This window comes from Amphiura filiformis, chromosome 4 (assembly GCF_039555335.1).
Source record: "Amphiura filiformis chromosome 4, Afil_fr2py, whole genome shotgun sequence".
In the NCBI taxonomy this organism is placed as follows: domain Eukaryota; kingdom Metazoa; phylum Echinodermata; class Ophiuroidea; order Amphilepidida; family Amphiuridae; genus Amphiura; species Amphiura filiformis.
The window spans coordinates 27,348,046-27,368,906 of NC_092631.1; the positions used below are offsets into that span (position 1 = coordinate 27,348,046).

The 20,861-nt window shown below is 35.5% G+C and overlaps 2 protein-coding genes across 2 annotated transcripts in view; one reads left to right on the top strand and one right to left on the bottom strand.

Annotated features, from left to right (window-relative positions):
• The window catches only part of LOC140150095 (zinc phosphodiesterase ELAC protein 2-like), a 28,600-nt gene extending 24,167 nt beyond the window's left edge, over positions 1–4,433 (bottom strand). Inside the window, exons 1-6 of the mRNA XM_072172100.1 lie at positions 3,969–4,433; positions 3,480–3,530; positions 2,805–2,878; positions 2,305–2,369; positions 1,310–1,364; positions 468–536 (exon numbers count right to left, since the gene is read on the bottom strand). Of these exons, the coding sequence (XP_072028201.1) occupies positions 468–536; positions 1,310–1,364; positions 2,305–2,369; positions 2,805–2,878; positions 3,480–3,530; positions 3,969–4,321 (667 nt within the window). The 5' untranslated portion in view covers positions 4,322–4,433. The remainder of the gene's footprint in view (positions 1–467; positions 537–1,309; positions 1,365–2,304; positions 2,370–2,804; positions 2,879–3,479; positions 3,531–3,968) is intronic.
• Positions 4,434–9,393: 4,960 nt separating this feature from the next.
• LOC140150760 (uncharacterized) lies at positions 9,394–20,628 on the top strand. Its single transcript, XM_072172862.1, has 6 exons — positions 9,394–9,548; positions 12,188–12,300; positions 12,677–12,784; positions 13,455–13,591; positions 15,699–15,850; positions 17,166–20,628. Exons 1-6 carry the CDS (start codon positions 9,536–9,538, stop codon positions 17,204–17,206), a joined length of 564 nt encoding a protein of 187 aa, XP_072028963.1. The 5' UTR covers positions 9,394–9,535; the 3' UTR covers positions 17,207–20,628.
• Positions 20,629–20,861: the final 233 nt, after the last annotated feature.

The following is a 20,861-nucleotide window of genomic DNA, read 5'->3' on the forward strand; positions in this document are numbered from 1 at the left end:
GTAATATTTTTGGTGTTTTTCCGCATGGGGAACGTGCAATATTTTTGGTGCATTTCCGTCTATTTTCAAATCAAATTTGAGTGTTTGAAGTTTATTTTGAGAGTTTGTAAACAGATGGTTGACAAAACACACATACTTAAATTGGATCTATGCAGATACACTCCTGTGAAGTAAAATCAAATAACACGAACGGAGATGGGAAACAGTTATATTTTAGCAAATTTTCGGTACCAAGCACACCTTCTTCAGGCTTGAAGAAGATACGCTTGGTGCCGAAAATTTGCTAAAATATAACTGTTTCCCATCTCCGTTCGTGTTATAAGTTTATTTTGAATCATGTTCTGCTCCAGGTATTGTTTATGTTAATTAGAACGAGAATCCTAATTACACTGTAAATGCCCTTGTATTCCTTAAAATGAGGATGACTTAAAAATAAAATACATGTATTTACAAGTGTAATGACTCACCAAACAAGGGCACTGGTGTTATAACTCCTGCCTCAATATCTATGTCTCCATCTGTGTGTGGCCTTGTCTCTGCAATGATTAAGATCAATAATGTTTATTGAACAGAGCCAAGCCCAAACATTGTGTTGTGTAACACATACTCCTTGTGTAACACATGCTCCTCAAACATTCATGTTGTGTAACACATGCTCCTCGTGTAACACATGCTCCGCTCCTCTCTTCTCTTTTATCTTCTCTTCTTTTCTTTTCTCTTTTCTTTTCTCTATTATTTTTTTTCTCTTCTCTTCTTTTCTCTTTACTTTTCTTTCCTTTTTTTCTCTCTCTTCTCTTTTTCTCTCTTCTCTTTTCTTTCCTTATCTTTTCTTTTCTATTCCTTTTCTTTTCTTTTCCCTTTCCCCTTTTTCTCTCTCTTCTCTTCTCTTTTCTTTTCCATTTTTTTTCTTTTCAGACTTTTTTCTTTTCTTTTCTTCCATTTCCTTCTTTCTTTCCTTCCTTCCTTTTTCTTTGCAGTAATGTTGATTATGATCTTTTGCATGTCTTCCCCTTTGCGTTGCGTTAGGCGTCGCACTTTCCACTTTTTGTTTCCCCTCACTACTCCTCGCGCATTTCTCTGCTCATATCTTCCTTTGTTTTCCGGCACGCAAAAGGTCCTCACACTTGACAAAGGTTTATGACCGAAAATTTGTGTTTAAATAAATTTTATGTGGTTTGACACCAACTATTTCTCTTGGACTTTATTATCGTTGGGTAACCTGTTGGGTTAGATAAAAAAACATCAGGTTTTTTACTTTGTTTACATTTTTTTAAATGTTGTAGTACACTATCATAGTGTGCATACTTACCAACATAAAGATTTTCATGTTTGACAATTCTCTGAAATGCTTGTGTAAACTGTTCCTGTAAATGATTTTAACATAATTAAGCTAGTTAAACACATTTTACTACATAAAATATTACACTTTTGTATATAATAGCATCACTTTATCAAGATCAGCATTGGGTTCTCCATCCAGAATGGTAACCTTACAGCTAGTGCACATGTGTCTTTGAAAGATGGGCTAAGGTGGAATTGTTTTGTTGACTTTTTCACCATTTTTCATGTTTTACTTGACCAGTTTCTACTTCAATTTCTTGTTTTATTGACCCTATTGATCCTATTGACTTTTGACTTTTTCATCTATCTCCTTGTTTTGTTAACATTCTATTTTTTTATCTTTTTTTTTCTTTTTTAACTTTTTTTATGAATTGATTTATACTGGTAATAGAAATGAAATGAACAAAATTCATTTAATTTGATCCAACATTGTTCTATCACATTGCTATCACAATAAGGCTATGACCTATCGGGTAATGACGTATTCGGGTACCCGAGGTAAATTTCGGGCGGGTAACTGGGTACCCGTATCAAACATAATGTAGTGTCCCTGGACCTAGAGCTAAATGCTAGGATCTTTCATGGTTGACATATTCAAAAAAAAAATTGTAGGCCTATGTGTTTTGAATAAATTTGTACTTGTGTCATACTCTATTAATGATTTCAAAATGGATACAAATTCAATGCATTTTGAAATCATTAAAAGAGTATGACATGAGTACAAATTTATTCAAAACACATAGGCCTACAATTTTGTTTTTGAATTCAACAATAATGATCCTAACATTTAGCTCTAGGTCCAGGGACACTACAAAGTCAAAAAATAAATAACTTTAAAAAAAAAAATCAAATTTGGGTAATCCGTAAATGGAATTTATACCCGGGTAGGGAAAAAACGGGCGGTACCAGAATATCCGGGCTTGAGTCACTGTGCTTTATATCACAATGTAACATTTTACTTACCAGCTGTGGTGGGCCATGTAGGCATACTTTTGGAACTCCCATTGCTTTCAGACCTATTGCCATGCCTGAGGATGAAACATAAATTAAATTTTAAAAAATACTTCAAATAAAAAACTATATGTTTATTTAGAGTTTAGATAGCTATAGAGTTTCAATTTTTATCAAAGCTTTTAATGAAGATAAAACTTAGAATGGTTATAGTGAGATGAAGCCTTAATGAAGATAACATTTAGCAGGGTTATAGTGATCCTGAGGGTAATCTTTCCAATTAAAAGTAATGTCAGCTCTTTTGGAACCAGGATGTGTAAAAGTATTGCCTGGTAGAGTTCTGCATTTTATTATACCAGCATTTAAATTATGTTGCAGTGCAGTACAGGAAACCCTAGTTGCTACTAAAACAGATCACCCCCAGGTAATATCCAGACATGCAGCACACAACTGTCCATCTTGCCATATTTTCATACCTTATTCAACAAAACAATCCAAACACATCAGCTTACCTATAGTGCCACCAACATTGTCCCATGTCAACCTTGTGAAGAATAAATGTTGAAACTTGGACATGCTCTTTATGCTATGAAGAGAAACAAAATTAAGCACAAATAGATCAATCTTGCGTGCAAAATACAATGAAGTTTAAGCATCAATTTTCTTCATACAACTCTCAAATCAAATGTGACATAATATAATAATAATAATATAATAAATTTTATATATATATATGATAAAATTATTATATAAATGTGACATAATCTGCTCCATGGGGGCCAAAGGAGGCATTTTTGAAAATTGAATTACTATAATTATTATCTTGTAGTACCGGTAACATTAGCCTATCATATACTGAAAACCCTAAAGGTCTAGCATACATGTACTTGGTTCTAAAGTTATGAGGTTTTGTGATGTGTATTTTCTTATGTATCTTATTGTTTTTTACTCCATATTTTTGCCTCTATCTCAGTTTCAAATTTGTCGCCTTTGGCCCCCATGGACCAGATTGTGTCACAAATATGCTTTCTCATAATATTCAATTTAAAACTTATAGAATTTTGCTAAATGACACAACAAACTGCTTTTTTATAATTAAAATGTAATAATACATGTATATTGTAATCAATACTCTTCCAACACATACACACAGTCACTAGGATTGCACAAGTTATTTTTATATTTACCCATTTTCCAATAGCAGCCTCTGCATACCTTCTCCACAATTAAATATCATTCTGCGAAATAATCAAAATTAAATAAATACATGTCATCAAGTTTTTAAAATTGTTATCTACATATTTATGAATCCCCATAAATCATGAAAATAATGTTCCTCCTTAAGTTTTGTAGAGAAAAAGGCACAACTCATTTTTAGGATTTTGAATTGCACATTATATTTAACTTGGGACATGCATTGGTTGATGTATTATTTCACATGCTCATTTACTCACAGCGAAACCATGTTCTCTCCAACACCAAAAAAATGTTAGTGCCACGTAAATTTTATATACTTTACGAATTTGAGAGAGAATGGCAGATTGTTGTCTTTCCATTATTTTGGATGCAATTGCAAGAAATAATGTAACCTGAGGTTAATATTTATTATTGGTGTGGCAGACCAATCACATGTATAATAATACATCATAGGGGTTTTAACATTCAAAATACTTTACCTATTTGTCCCAGCAATTATCATCACTGAAGCTGTACTATCTTTAGTTCCGCTACCAATAATCTGTAGCGAAACGGTTGGCCACTTATCACTGCCATATTGCGATTTCTTCTCACGAACACGGACCACCCTCAGCTGCGGCTTTTCACCTTTCTTCTTCCCACTGACAGGAGAAGCCATTTTAAAGGAATTGTTATGAGTACCATACAAACATCGTAAGTTCTGTCGCAGCTTGATTTGCTCAATGAAATTGTCACCAAAAACTTGAGTAAGCTTAAAGTTGTTGCACTGTGTTACGACATATTTTGGCCTGGAAAAAAAGACAAGACACTTTCCAATACTAGTCCTATACATTTGAATATATTTCTTCTATAAATTGATTGTTTTCATGGTACACAATTAGAAACAAATCAATATGAGTGATGAAACTTTCAGAAATCGTGAAAATATTTTTCGCATGCCGAAAACTGGATATCCAGAGCCCGTAGGACCAGGTAGAACTAATTACACGACAAAATTCCTCACTTCAAAAAGAACAAGGTACCTGTTGGGAAACCCGTATGTGGCTGCAGAAAAGCCTGTGGCTGAGTGACCCCAATGGAAATTTATTTATTTATTTATTTATTTATTTATTCTTTCTTTATTGAGGGTAATACTGCTTCAGTGACAAACACTGCTTTTCAAGCAGGCCCTCATTGTATACATGTTATAGCAACAAAATATAGGGTAAATTGGGGTAAATGGAACGGTGGGGTAAATGGAACGCTGAGAATACAATTCCCTCAATCAAGAAAAAAATTGGGCAACATCATACCGACTGTTCCATTTACCCCAACGCCATACGTTCTGCTTTCGTTTCATACCCCAAGTGTGGGTTTACTCGGTATTTGAGTGGAAGAAAATCTCAAATGTTGTCACTGACCTTGAAGTGGTGCTACGGTTCAGTGAACATTACTAATTTAAGGGTATTGATTCCTAAATATTTGAATGTTGTGCTGAGAGTTGTCTTACAATATTGGCAATATGTTTGTTTTCTACAATAACATAAATGTTTTAAACAATAAAATAGCAGATTTTAATGATGAAATTATGCAAATTAATATGCTAATTAGCTAATTAATTAGTTTGGTGTTCCATTTACCCCACAACAGATTTACTTGGGGTAAATGGAACACGGTTGACTGACTTCAAATATATATAACATGTTAATATTTTTTTTACTAATTGGTTTAATTATTATGAAATTATATACTACAAATAACTAATTCATGGTAGATTAGGCCTCCTATTGATTTTTTAAAAATCTGAAAACCATTTTTTCTGTTATGTACCGAGAGAAAGTGTTTTTTTACGTGGTATTTTACCATGTTTATAAAAAAACATGAAAACAAAATTATTTTTGTTAATCTTTTGTTTAGTCACAAAATATTATGTTAAATAAAATATTCTGATGTCTTTTCAATGTAAATATAGCTATGAATGTAGGCTCCTTGCAAGTAATGCCCCTTGTTCCAATTACCCAACCCACTGTTCCATTTACCCCAATTTGTTGGGGTAACTGGAACACCATGACCATGCATGTATTTGGACCGATACAAGAAACAAAGCCATAAAATGGGAGTTTATCTGTTAAAACAAGTTGTAAAAACATATTATCTAGGCCTACTTATTGAAACAAACAAAAATCATATGTAGTTTCATATGTAATTATAGTTGTATTGTGTATTAACCATACTGTATGTTCGGTAATTGTTAATAAAACATTCTGATTCTGATTCTATATGGATACCCTCCTGACCACAGAAAGTGATTTATTGCTTAAGCGTTCCATTTACCCCAATTTACCCTATTATGATACACAATATTTACAAAAATAGCATACAGTATTAACAATGTATTTACAAAATACTAGTATTACAAATAAGTATAATGGTATCATCAACTACAAGATAATTATAAAAACCATGATTCAAAATACAGAAATACAATAATTATATTTATACAAAAATCAAGCAAGCAAATGAACAAAATGTAGATATAAAGACAGGCCTAAATTTCTTTAATTTTTGACTGAAATTGGCCTAAAGTCATATTTTCCATCTCAGCTCTTACTGTCGGTGGCAACGAATTCCATGCATAGGCTGCCCTGACGTGAAAAGTACGTTGACCTGAATTTGATTTAAATTTTGGTACAATGTATTAGAAGTATGATTTCTAGTTATATGATTATGGTTATCATGAACAAAATCAAATTGAGAAGATAAGTATGATGGATATTCATTCTTTAAACATTTGAAAACAGTCATTAATAGAGTATTATGCCATCTTTGATCAAGTTTAACCCACTGCAATGTATTCATTAAATCATTAGTTGGTGTCCTTATATCTGCTGAGAGAATTATTCTAGCTAAATTATTATGAAGTACCTGAAGCCTATTATGGTACTCTACACTAAAATTTGACCAGACCATGCTTCCATAATCAAAGTGGGGAATAACAAGAGCATTGGATAACATTACAGTGGTTTTGTATGGAAGGAAATACTTTATACGTTTTATTATTCCAGTTCTTTTGGAAATTGTTTTACTAACATTATCAACATGAGCTGACCAAGACAGCTGCTATCAAATTTTACACCTAGATATTTAAACTCATCTACTCTTTCAATGTCATTGTTGTTATATAATAAATGTATATTGTTGAACTTTTCAAGCATTTTGTTTGTACCAAATATCATAAACTTAGTCTTTTTAACATTTAAAGTGAGTTTGTTTACTTTGAACCATTCAGCTACCTTACTTAGACATGACTCCATTTGAATTTTAAGATCAGATTCATTTTTAGCTTTACACATTAAAGAGGTATCATCTGCATATAGTTTTACATTCAGACACAGCATTAGGTAAACAATTAACAAAAATGATAAACAGTAAAGGACCTAAAATTGAGCCCTGAGGAATACCAATATCAATTGGCCTAAAGTCAGAAAAAGTTGAGCTAGCATTAACAGTTTGTTCTCTGTTGTTTAAGTATGATTTAAACCATAATAATTCATCCCCATATACCCCATATTGTTTAAGTTTACTAATCAGAATATCATAAGCTTCAATAGAGGCTTTCTTGGGTTATCCAGGGTTTATATCAAAAACCCAAACAAATCACGGGGTGGGATGTACAGTGTGAGTGTTCCAGCCTTGTGGCATAAAATATTCATTTAGATCTGTGAACATCTCAAAAAGACCTACATTTTCACTCAACCAAACCCCCACCCTTTTGGGAAAATGAGCTGTTTTTCAGTTGTTTGGGGGGAAATTAGGCTATTTTTAAATGGAATCCTCCGGCCTTTCACGGACACCACTAGCCCGCCCCCCCCCCGCACTCCGTGCATCTGCGGGTATTCATGCTCGTCAAAAATTTCGCGAAATAAGGGGTGCTTTTCAGATCATAAGAAATGCGATTCGCGAAACACACAAAAAAGGGGTAACCACATTGAAAAAAAGGGTATCGAAATATCACTTCTCTTGCTTTAGAGGTAGCCTAATATTTTATTATATCTTCTGTGGTACCGTAATATCGCAGTTTCAAAATTTTCCGTTTGGCGCATCCGGTGTGCACCCGGCCAAGTGATTGCCATTTAGCCATATGGGCCTTTGAGCCAACCCTACAAGTTTTTGCCAGAAAAGGGTATATTAGAAATATCGTTCGCGTTTTAGCGAAAATAGGGGGATTGTCGAAGGGCAAATAATTTGTGAAATTGCTAAAAAAAGGGGCGTTTTTCCCCTGAAAACTTTGCGAAATGAGACTCAAAAGGGGGTGTTTTAACTGAGTTCACCAACAAGTATGCCTACCTGCCGTCGGATGCATGGAGTGCGGGGGCCGGGACCACTAGGCCTATATGTGGACCAGTGCAGAAGCACATTGCCAGGCACTCATTGCATATCAAGTTGTCTTGAGCAGAAAATCAGTGTGCATAGGCCTAGTTGTATTTAGGGACCGTTCACAAACACTTGTAAGGGGGGGCCTGGTGCAAAAAAATTTCATCACGAAAATTTTTCGGAGCCCCCCTTTACAGACCTCAAAAATTGCAGGCCCCCCCCCCCTTTTGACATGAAAATTATGGGTCAACCCCATAGAAAAGCATAGAAACTCAATTTTCCAGGAAAATTTGTGGTCATTTTTTTCAGGGCCCCCTTAGGAAGGTCAAACATTTTCAGAGCCCCCCTTTTTGCATCAGGCCTCCCTAACAAGTGTATGTGAACGGTCCCCGGCTACAGAAGCGGTATTAGGGACCGTTCACAAACACTTGTAAGGGGGGCCTGATGCAAAAAGGGGACCCTGAAAATTTTTGACCCTCCTAAGGGGGGGGGCCTGAAAAAAATGACCACAAATTTTCTTGGAAAAATTAAGTTTATATGCTTTTCTATGGGGTTGACCCATAATTTGTCAAGTCAAAAAGGGGGCCCTGAAATTTTGAGGTCTGTAAAGGGGCCCTGCAAAATTTTCGCGATGATTTTTTCAAGTTGCATCAGGCCCCCCCTTACAAGTGTTTGTGAACGGTCCCTTAGGCTACAGCAGCTGCTGCCCCCCCCCCCCTCTTCATGGTACAACTGAGTGGATGCCTGTATAATCCCCAGGGTAAACCCTCTACCAGTGCCAGTGGAGGTGCAGAGTTTGATTTGCCCATTGGTAGTCAAGTGATTTTGCCCAGGCCCGTACGCAGGGGGGTGCACCCCCAGGTTTTTTATGCTTTTTGGGGCAAAAAAGTCCAGATTTTGGGAAGAAATTCCACTTTCACAAAATTGCAGTCTTGAAAAAGTCCCCTTTTTCTCCTGCGTACGGGCCTGATTTTGCCCTCGATTGTAAAATGGTTCGGGGAACCTACGCATATCATTCAATTGTCTCTGAAAATCTGTAAAAATCTGTTCTTAAAGCATTTTTTGGGCCTTTTTAAAATTGTATACCGGTAAGTTATAATTCACTTTAATTTCAGGACTTTGTCTTGTAAAAATATGAGGGGAAAATGACCTGTTCTACTGGCTGACTGACCCAGCTTTTGCTTTTTGGAGATTTTTATTTTAATTCAAAATATTTTGAAAATGTGTAATTTTGTGATTTTTCAAGTGTTCAATGAGTTCTTTTTTTCTGTTGTTGTTATTATAGGCTGACTGAGCAAAACTACTTGAAAAGTCTGTCCGGGTTGTTTTTCCGTCCCATTAGTGAAAATATTACATTATTGTGTATAAACGCCGAGACATACTTTTTTACCTATGCTGGATTGGAACAAGCATCGGTACCCCTCTGACCCAGACCTGAGGCTATCTTTGGGTACCTGCGCTGTACCCATAGAGGTACTTAAATTCAGTACCGATTTGCTCATCATCGTATTTCATCATCAAATGTATATCGAATTGCCCATGTTATTAATTTCGCAATAAATTGATGTTGTTGTGTACGGATTGTACCGGGAATTGCTGTTTTCGTGTAATCAAATATTATATTTATTAACACCAAAATATACTGGTGTCAGTTTATTTAGAGGTTCATTGTTTCATTTCAGCGTTTATCAACATGTCTAAAAGAGGTGAGATAATTACTTCCTTGGTGTAAGTTTCGTGTTTTTTCTTTGTAACTTTTTTACGCGAGGAGTAGAATTCGGCAGGGATGCATGGTGATTCACAATGAAGGAATTCAGGAACCATTGGAACAGAAGCAATATGACCCCGGGAATATGACAACTGACTACATGATCACTTATACATGTATACCCCTGTCCGACTTTCCTGCCACTGCGGCAAGCAGCATGACGTAAATAACTATCAGCCAATTAAACATGTAAATGATATGATATTGATAAAAGAAAATAACTTATGATCATCAAATTTTCAAGTATGATATTTCACATTGAAATTGTTTTGTTTAGAAAGGTGATTATTTAACTTAAAAATGAGGGGTCAACCATGTCTGTAGGACAAAAATTAGCGAAGTTATGAGCAAATGTATACCTTACAATCATTCATCTCATTGACATTGTTGACAATCAATGGTCAATTTATATGAATTACTGTACAAAACAGCAAGTACATGCAACATTTTCAGCACGGCGATCCATTTTACAGAAAAGCTACTAAAAAAAATTACTATCACTGTTTGATAACTTCTGTATCAGGGTTATACCAATTGACACTTTTTGACTTTCTACGTAAAGTTTCTGGTGTCCAAAAATGTCAAATTGTTGTATTTTCCTATGGGGATTACAGCCATTTCTGTGGTCACAAGTAGGAGTTGAATGAGGCCCTCTATAATATTAAAGCAATGTGGGCATACCTAACTTAATACTCAGAATTAAAGCCTTGATTCTGTCTTCGCCAGGGGTGTCTGCAGTGTGTGTCGGCATGTGCACGTGTGCGTCATGATCACGCATGCAGCATGACAGTATGAAACCAGCTTTAGTGTTGAGCTTAACAGGAATGATTGCATACTATAGACTAGTAATTTCAATTGAAGGAATGCAGCTTTCAACAGCTAGCTGTACTCAAATTACAACGCGAACACGCACAACCTTCCAATCACAAGTGCATTGGCATAGATTCACTTGCATGCTACTCGCGCACAGTCGCACATGCTGGCATACATCGCGCAGTGTGCGCAAAAAAGTCCCCTATTGAAAGCTGCGTTCATTCAATTGGAATTCCCAACCCTATAAGCTATTATACCTTGAGCTGTCAAATCACTGTGTAAATTGCACAATTTTGTGCCATGCCATGGCGTTCTTGATTATGCATAACAATTTTGGGGTTCATTAATAAATAGAATTGCCCAGAGGACACTTTATAAGTTTTTGCAGAATTCCTTATTATATACAAATTAAGCGCACTGCTAACCATCCAGTGGGTATTATTTTCCACAAGTGACAAGATCCTGTGCACACGCTTGATGTCGCACATGTGTACGCAATGGTTAACGCATAAGAGGGACTAAAACAACTGATGCACAGTCATTAACCTCTAGGCGAATTTGCATTTTGTAATAATTTATGTGTAGATAATAAATCGGGAAAAAAAACAGGGGGTGCCGGACCTCACTTTTGAGCTACAGCCGTTTTAAAAGAGGTGTACATTTCCAAAAATCTCTGTACACTTCAATGGCAAAATCAGCAATTTGCCCAAAATATACCACCTTTTGCTTTGTATAAAAAAAATTGTCGAGACAAAATTTTTTAAATTTTATATATGCTATGAAAAAGAAAAAGCTCTGTAAAATCGCGCAAAAAAAATTGGGGGTACCGGACCTTGTTTTTTCGCGTAATTGACCAAAATAGGTCAAAAAGCCTTTTTCTGCGACCCCATGTGTAGTTAATTGCGTACATGGATATTTTGGTGCTTACCAACGCGTTGGTATACAAGCGCGATCTGATACCGGATCAGCGTCCGTTTACGCATATGGCCACAAAAAAGGAATTGTCTGTTTACGCAGGAAAGTTTTCACTGTAAAAAAAAGTTACCTAAGATACATGTACTTCTTAGGCTAAGAAGTGTCCATATTAAATTGGAACAATTATGATGATGTCGACTATAAAAGACTTATAAATCAAGCCTTAAAATTCTTAGCCTAATTCTAATTCTTGAATATGATAACTATTATCAGTACCGGTACCCATGCCAGTCCTGAGTGACTATAACCGAAAACTAAATAGTGCTTTGCTTTCAAATAAAATAATAAATCCTTATTGATACAACCAAATATCGGTGTCCGACTCTAGTCCACAAACAAGGACGAGTTATAACTTACAAGTGGGGGAATTGCCAGAATTGTATCGCATCAGAGATGCCACTTTTCAGGTTTTAGCCTGAACTCAGGTTTTTTGCGAGTCCAAATTTCTGTGTTTTATTTATTTTCAGCCCGTTTTGGGGCTTTTTCAACAAGGCTCTGCCTGGAGCACCGTAGTGGGAGCGCCACCTATATTATTCCACTAAAGGCAACCTCGAAGCCACGCCTAGGCGCTCAACTCGCGGCTTCGCCGCCCGCCGCCCTAGGATCGCGAGGTCTTTGACAAAGACTAGCTTTTTGGCCATGCATTCACTTGCTTTTTCAGGTTTTTCTCACCAGTTTCGGTTTTTGAGTGAAACTGAGTGGCATCTCTGTTGCATGGAGGACCGTACCCCTGCGTCTGTTCCCTTAGATAATAAAACCCTGTTTACATTTTTTTTTTTTTTTTTTCAGGAGGCCGCGGTGGAGGACGAGGTGGCAAGAAGAGTCACAAAGGAAGAAATAGGCAATTCAATAATCCTGAGGAAATGGAAAGGCAACTAAAGGAAGAACGGGACAACTGGAGGGTATGTGTAATCATGGAAGCAGGTTGTATTTAAAGCCATAATGAACGTCAAATTCTGTCAAATTTTAATTATAAAGTAGCTTCTAAGCAAAATTTTAATTTTGTTATTCTTTACCATGTACCGAAAAGGATGAAATTAATAATACTTTCAGGAAGGTTTGTCCATTTTATGACAAAATAATGGGGTAAATTGAAAGATCCACACTTGCTATCTTAGCCGTTTGACATGGAGCTCTATGGGAGATTTCATATTGTAATTACAACAACAATAAGTCCAAATTGCTCTGTACTCAGGCTAAAGAGGATGAAAAGCAATTACGAACAACAAATACAGATACTTTGGAATCACTTGTTCACCCTTTAACATTTTTTTCCAGGAACCAAAGAAAGATGGTGAAGAAGAAGATCAACCAGCTGCTGCAAGGCCACAAGTAGGAGACCTACCACCATCAGATTCAGATTCAGAAGAATCATCGTCAGATGAGGTCAGAAAATAAACCCTGATGGGCTGGAATACTGGAAGTTCCTTCCTGGGAAATTTTGGCATTTGAAGGGAAAATGGACAATAAATTTGAAATAGAATCACATTTTTTTTAATCACCAGGGATCCTGTCAAAGTGGGAATGCGAAATTTGCACTTAGAAAATTTTATAAATGGTCTGCAAACAGTTGGGTGTTAGTGGCAATGATATATAGTGAAAATACCTGCAAAATATTTAATGTGAACAGCAGTTTGAGTTGACATTGAACTCTGGCCTCTTGTAATTGGATTTTATGGCTAGGGACCAAGTTTATCAACTCATCAGTGCCATTTTCAGGCTTTCACACAAACTAGGCCAAGGAAAGGCTTGTAACTGTATAATGATCAGGTACACCTACAGTAGAAATTCAGTCCTGTGTAAGTTTGGATAAGGTTTCAGGGGCCCCGAGCAAAGGCGAAAATCACATAAGTGCTGATAAAGGAGCCATAAAGGGCCCGCACTGCTCCTTGTCCATGGGCCTCTAGGCTCTTGCTACGCCCCTGAAACTGAAAAGCCAGCTTGGTACTTCCAGAAGAAGTTACCAGCATGACAAGCAATATTAATACTGATCCAACATTTTCAAAGAGAAGAAACAAGTTACCTTTTTTTATATATGGTGTTTATTTGTTTGCAGGAAGATAGCGGGAAACCAAAGGGTGTATCACATTTAATAGAAATCCAAAACCCAAACAGAGTAGTATCAAAGAGTAAAAAAGCTACACAAGTAGATGTCAACCAATCAGGAACTCAAGCACTTACAAGAAGAGAAAGGTCAGTAATAAATCAATAATTATAGACCACTTGACATCATTGTTTATCAACAATGGTGAGGGACTGGTCTATCGATATGCTTGAACGAACCGCTACACTGTTCAATGGCTTTCTTGTACTATTTGAAATATGGTGGGCGATTTAAAATGCACGTGCCCTGAGCAAACTACTATGTGTATGCACATTGCACACTGCAGGGCAAAGAACAATGGAAATTGCCATAATTTGTGCGCATATTGCCGGGCAATGACGTTACAAGTGGTTTATAAAGATAATATACAAAACCCAAACAGTAGTATACAAAATTAAACAGCTAAACAAGTACATGCTATGTCTACCACAGGCAGGCCTCAAAATACAGGGGAGGCCACCAAATTTATCCTTAGGCATGTTAATTGTTTGGTACTCTTAGACATGTTTGGCATCCTTAAGGGATCTAAAATGAGCGTTTATTAGCGTTTAGACAGTATTTTTTGTGGGACATGAGAGCACCTCAGACCTATCGAATTGCATTCTGAATCTGAAGCATGTCTTTCTGATATCAAATAATTTTCATTTTTGAAAATCACAATATAATACAAATTTTATGACAAATCATAAAAATTTGATATTTTTCAAATTTTTGCTATATAACAGTCCTCAAGTAAATTATATAAATCTAATGATATATTCTTAAAGTGTATGTAGCAGGGAGGAAAAGCCGACGGTCAATTGAAAATTTTGACCTTTCATATTGAAGATATGGATTTTTTCCCAAAAAGACCCTAATTTTTTTGGTGTTTTGGGAAAAAAATCCATATCTTCAATCTGAAAAGTCAAAATTTTCAATTGATCGTCGACTTTTCATCCCACCTACATACACTTTAAGTATAAATCATCAGATTTACAAAGTTTACTTCAAGTACTGTTAAATATCAAAAATATCAATTTTTAATGATTTGCCATAAAATGTGTATTAAATTGCGAATTTCAAAAATGAAAATTATTTGGTATCAGAATGACATTCTTCGTATTCAGAATGCAATTCGATATGTCTGATGTGCTCTAATGTCCCACAATAAATACTGTCCAAACGTTCATACCCCAGCCCTTAAGCAAGTTTGTCACCTCTCAATTTTAAACCATTCTTGGCACTTTGCTCACATACTGTTGAAAAAGACCTACAATCAGGTTCTCAACTCTTCTTACAAGAGGAGAGAGGGGAGTGAGTTATAAAATCAAACCCCAATAAGTAGTACACAAAAGAAAAAAAGCTAACCAAAATTTAAGTACTCAAGCGCTTAATAGACAAAAAGGTTAAGACCCTCTGTCCTTGTTTTGGGCTCATTAATTTTGATACTGTGCACTGCTTGATGTCTTGTTCTAACCACCTGTGGTCTCTGTCCACAATCTGGACTTGGCCTATGTTCACAAAGTTAACAGCAAGGGACAAGTTCAAATTTCCAGGTATTTACGAGTCTGTGATCAAGACTAAGGTTAAAAAGATAACAACCTGATGATAAAGATTAAATTCACTAATAAAAGATGGAGTACCCTCTGAAAATGTCACGGTAGGACTATAATTGAAGACCGAATTAAAAGACTAGTTTGCGTATGACGTCCTGTCAACTAGACCAGAAATGCCATACTGCGCAGGTCAGCAACCAATCACGTCGCGCCTCTAGTCTTTTTAATTCAGTCTTCAATTATAGGAATACATTTTTTGTGCTTGGATCAAAAGTTTTAAACTTCAGTCATTAATTATACCAACATTCCAACACATATGAACTTAAAAATGATGACTCACAGAGACCAAGACCTCAACAAAACAACATGTTTGCTGAAAAAGCTATCCAGATCTTTAGACTGCTTCAGAGTGCTCCATAGTGAAGTTGAGTTTTGTTGCTATTCCAACATCCTCAATCATTGCTCCACAGTGAAGTTAAGTGGGGAGTCTAATTAATAAGAGTTTTGTTGCTATACCAACTGTACAATTGGTATTGTGTACATGTATGTTTGATAATTGCAACAGCTCAGGTTTTTCAGGTTTTGTTACTCAGAAACAGAAATAAAAAAATGATGACATTGTTTTAATGTTTGTTTGTTTGTTTGCTTGTTTAAAATTCAGGGAACAAATAGAGAAAGAGCAAGCTAAACAACGGTATTTGAAACTTCATCAGGAAGGCAAAACAACGGAAGCACAAGGGGATCTAGCAAGATTGGCACTTATAAGGAAACAAAGGGAGGAAGCTGCCAAGAAAAGGGATTCTGAAAGGAAAGGTAAGAGGCAGGCCCGATGGGGTACTCAGTATAAGTGTCCATACAGGGATGTGATGCAAACATTGGTCTCATTTTCACGCCATTTGGTATATCAATGATCCCTTTTTTAGGCCAATTTTGATATATGGATGGGTAATTTTTTCAAAATTTCTCATTTTTTTCCAAAAATTTTGCCTAATTGGAACCAAAATTTTCAAAATTCGCTGAAAGTGGATTCACTTTCAAAATCTCAGCGACACATCCCTACCCAAACCAAACTCGAAAACTGTTATCCCGCATTGAGGACAGCCAGAGGAGAATTTGGTATAGAAGAAAGCTCATATTTTTCTCATCCCAGTGATATTTAACGCCCGGGATATTTTTCATTTAAATGGTGTGAACAAAAACAGCAATATGTAGTAACCACACCAGAAGTGTATGTACTATCCTATGGGACATTGTTATGTATACACCTTCTTGCTTATCATATCAAAACCGCTGGATCAATACAACTCAAAATTTGGAAACATATTGTGATAATGGAAGGGCCTCAATCTAAGATTGGACACATTAATTCTTAGCAAAATATAGCTATTACATCACTTCATTTGTCCCAATAAAAGTATACTCACATGTTGAGTCATGTTCCTGCGCACCTCCACTGATTTTCCTGTTTAAAAAATCCCAGTGGAATTCCCCCTGGGGGGATTAAAGTGAAATTTTCCTTTTTTGGCCACAGATTCCATATTACTTACAAACTTTTTACGGGAAAATCAGCAGAGGTCATTTGTGATGTTCTTGAACGATTTGACACCATTCCAATATTTATTTGGACATGTGCAATTTCAACCGTATGAGGGCAGTATCCAGGTCTGAAATTTCTCGGGTCCTGGAGAGCAATAATCAGAGGAGGTAGGGTGCTGAAAACACTGAAATTTAAAAAAAAATAATCTTATTTTGTACCAAAGATGAAAACGATCCATAGATCTTTAATTTGCATTTAAAACCACCTTAACCCTTGTAGTCACAGATGGTGACAGGAAAGAATGCTGATGTGAAAATTAAGTAATTCGCAGTATGATTTACTAATGAACAATATTTATTTTTAAAACAGCCAACTAGTAAGTTACCTATGAGTAGCTTTCTGCTAGCACCTCATTCAGCCCGACTAACCAAGTGAGGGGAGAGGGCACTATGATAGTTTATTGGTAGGTAACCTCACTGCAGAGAGAGAACACCTTCAGTCTGTGTTAGTTGTCCCATGCAGTAGTGACTTGTAGGCTGCTTATTGTGAATTAATCTTACACCCATCTTTTGTACTCTCTTTTCCCAACAGCCAAAGAAGCAGAAGCAGCAGCAAAATCGAAGAAGAAATGATGCCGTGCCACTCGTAGTCAATCATGTAGTCATAGCAGAATGTAGAATTGCAGCAATATTCAGAGATTTTGTCAGCTACTCCATGAATATTCAAAATAATACAGCACTAAATTTTCAGGGTTTAAAAAAACCCTAAGAATTAAATCATAGATCTTGCACTGGAAAGTAAATATTTGACATTAGAGAATGAATTTGGAGAATACCTTCTGATAATTACAAACACTCGCTGAGCAGCAAGACCTTCCCTCTAAGCTTTTAATCCGATAAGCTGATTATCTATCTGTTTTCATGAAATGGAAGACATTCTTTGATGTATTACTGAGCTCAATCATCTGAAATTACTGGAGCGTGAGCATAGTATTTATTAACATAAGGTTTTCTCCAAATTCGTTTCCTAATGAGTTTGACCTAAGTCGGAATAAAAATTAATTTAAATATTTGGTCAATTCTGGATAGGCGCAAAAACCTGTAAAAATGTTTTAACAATAACTTGCAAAATCCAAAGAAAGCATTCAATATTTTGAATATTGTGTATTGTGTATATGATATTTCACCTTTTCTGCTTACTTATCATTATAGAGTATTACTGAGACAAAAAAATTATCAGAGTACATATATCGAAATTATTCTTGTACAAATCCTGTAACTGGATTGTTAGTTATATTAAAGGAGTATTTTGTGATCCTAACACCCTCTTTTTATGACATTTTTCAGTCGATATCCATGGAAAAAGCTTATTCACAAAATTTCAGTTGATTTTTGTACATAAACATTATGTAGCCAGAGGGTTCCAGTGGTATACAAATCTCAATTTTTTTTGAGAAAAGGGGGGTGATGCTGTGGATCACAAAATGCCCTTTTAAAACTGGGTTTGTTTGGTTTTTCATTTGATTATGATATATAGATTCTTGACTTTTTTTCTCAGTTAGGTCAAACTAAAGGATTAGGAATGGATCAAGCTATTTTTGTTTCATCTGAATGAATAAAATTATGTTCTTTCTAAATTCACAAAATTTAGCGCTGAATTTTTCGGAAATCTGGAGTCGATCCAATATGGAACATGTATAAAAGTGGCTATCCTACCAGCTAGTTGATAGTTACATAACAGAATTATAAGATCATGTATTACAAGTAAAATAACCTCAGTCAGGCACTTTGTAGTGGTTGAAGCTTTAACTCGTGTAAGGGGCTTAGACCTTTGATATCTCTGCTTTCATTTTGTGTGAGTTTCCTTGTACTATGCTTCAGTGGTCATGACGGCCAATAGAGAAAGGACTGACTATCATTGAAGACTGAGTTCCGCAGTCTAGTAAGGGGCGGTAAGTTCAAACCATTGTACAAGGCCACGCAGCTGGCAAACAATTTGTAATGGAATTTAATGCATGCGGTGTTCTTACATTCCGACGATTAGTGATTCTATAATGATCACCCTGACTTCAAAATGTATGAACGGTGTGCATCAATATGTAGAGTCGATTTCATTGTGACAAATCTACCTCATTCTAGCACTTAAGCCACCAATATTTTGTAGCAAGTTGACATGTATTATTTCACTCATACACAAATTCTAGACTGTCATTGGTTGATTGCCATTTATCATTTTTACCATCAGCATCTTTGTGTGATAGTCTTGACCATCACAATACTGTGCTATAGTATGTGTGCACCATAGGCGTAGATCCTGGGGAGTACGCCTGTATGTGGTTTCTGACCAAATGAACCTCATATTTGGCCATCTTAACCTAAAAAGTGCCAATTTTTGCACACTTCACACAAATTTATTCCACTTTTGTGCCATATTTCACCAGTTTAGCTTCAATAGATTACTAGATTCACTTTACTTCAACAAATTATTTTTCAATCCCACCCCCCCCCCCCCATGTCAAAAAGAAATTACGCCACTGCTTAAGACTTCCCAATTTAGTTATGGGATAGACCCCAAAATTTGAAATGTGTTTCCTGCCTAGGTAAATAGTATTTTCAAGTAACAGAATTGATGTATGAGTGATATAAAGCAAAACAAAACAAAAATATAATCACTTGGTGATTATGTTAAAACCATCACACACATAGACTGTTGATATTTGTATATTAATGATATTTCCAATAATGATACTGGGTTAAGTGTTAGTGTGAGAAAATCACTCTGAAAGTATGGTTGTAACTTGTAAGGCTACCATGCTTCACTGTATTACAGATATTGGCATATGATCAGCGTACATTATATTCTTGACTATGCCACGTCACACCACCTATACCACAAAAGGTTCATGTCATCGCGTAAGTCATAATTAAATCATGCAATCGATCATGTGTGACTCTGTATTGAGATATATTTGCCGATTTTGCTCACTAGGGGCAAGGCATTTTAGAGAAAGTTTTCTGCAAAGTGCTCAGTTTATTTTAAACCAAAAAAAACCTCAAAATCTCTGAATATAACTAAATATTATGTAATATTTGTCAGCAATGTAATTATGTACAGTATTATTTTACAAATAATACAAAAACTTACTTTAGTTGCAACTAATGTACAGTCTGGTTCTTACTTAACTTGCATGATAGGGTAATACTTGGTAAAACATGATTGGGTTATTCTATTTTAAATCCACACACCCTGTGGATGACATGACCTTAATCTCCAACACAGAGGGTGTAGATATAAATGGAGCCACCCATGTATGTAACCAATTTGAAATTTACACTTCCTGTGTGAGAGATTAAGGTCATGTCTTCCATAGGGGTGTATGGATTTCAATTGGAATAGACCATTACAACAGACTATTTTTTGTTTTCTTCTTCTTGTATATCTGTAACTCTAATGATTTGGTAGTAATAAAATAATGTACCAGTATGAATGACAACTGTACAAAATTGATACAAGAAAGCCATAATCAATTTTGATTATAATTTTAATTATTTCACAAAAACAGTAACTGTCAGAAAGGTTTTCTAGCCATTTAAACCAAAATAGTGAGGTAAAATGAAATAAATCAACTTGCTATCTTAATAGTTGAACTGTGGAGCTCTAATGTAAGATTTATTATGCAGTTATGTATTCCCCACAACCTTAACAGATTTTGCTGATTCCAATTAAAGGCACGATGTACGATCTTATAATATGAAATTGGTTAATTTTTTTCAAACCTGATTTTTTGGCATATTTGTAATGTTTGCATGTATGTCCCAACTTATGAATTAGCCAAATTCAATGTGTTTGTCAGGTCAACAGAACACTTTCACATAATGTTGTATTCAGACATATATTCCCCATAGAACTCCATGTTAAATTGCTAAAATGGCCACCAGGGCTTCTTTCACATGACCTTGTTATTTCAGCTTAAAATGGACAGAAACCTTTCCTGACATTTATTACTAATATTATTTCAGCAGTAAAGTATATCAAAATTAAAATTAAAATTTGATGGAATTTGTCACTGTGGCTTTAAGGGATCTAAAATGAGCGTTTATTATGCGTTTACGACAGTATTTTTTTGTGGGACATGAGAGCACCTCAGACCTATCGAATTGCATTCTGAATACTGAAGCATGTCTTTCTGATATCAAATAATTTTCATTTTTGAAAATCACAATATAATACAAATTTTATGACAAATTATAAAAATTTGATATTTTTCAAATTTTTGATATATAACAG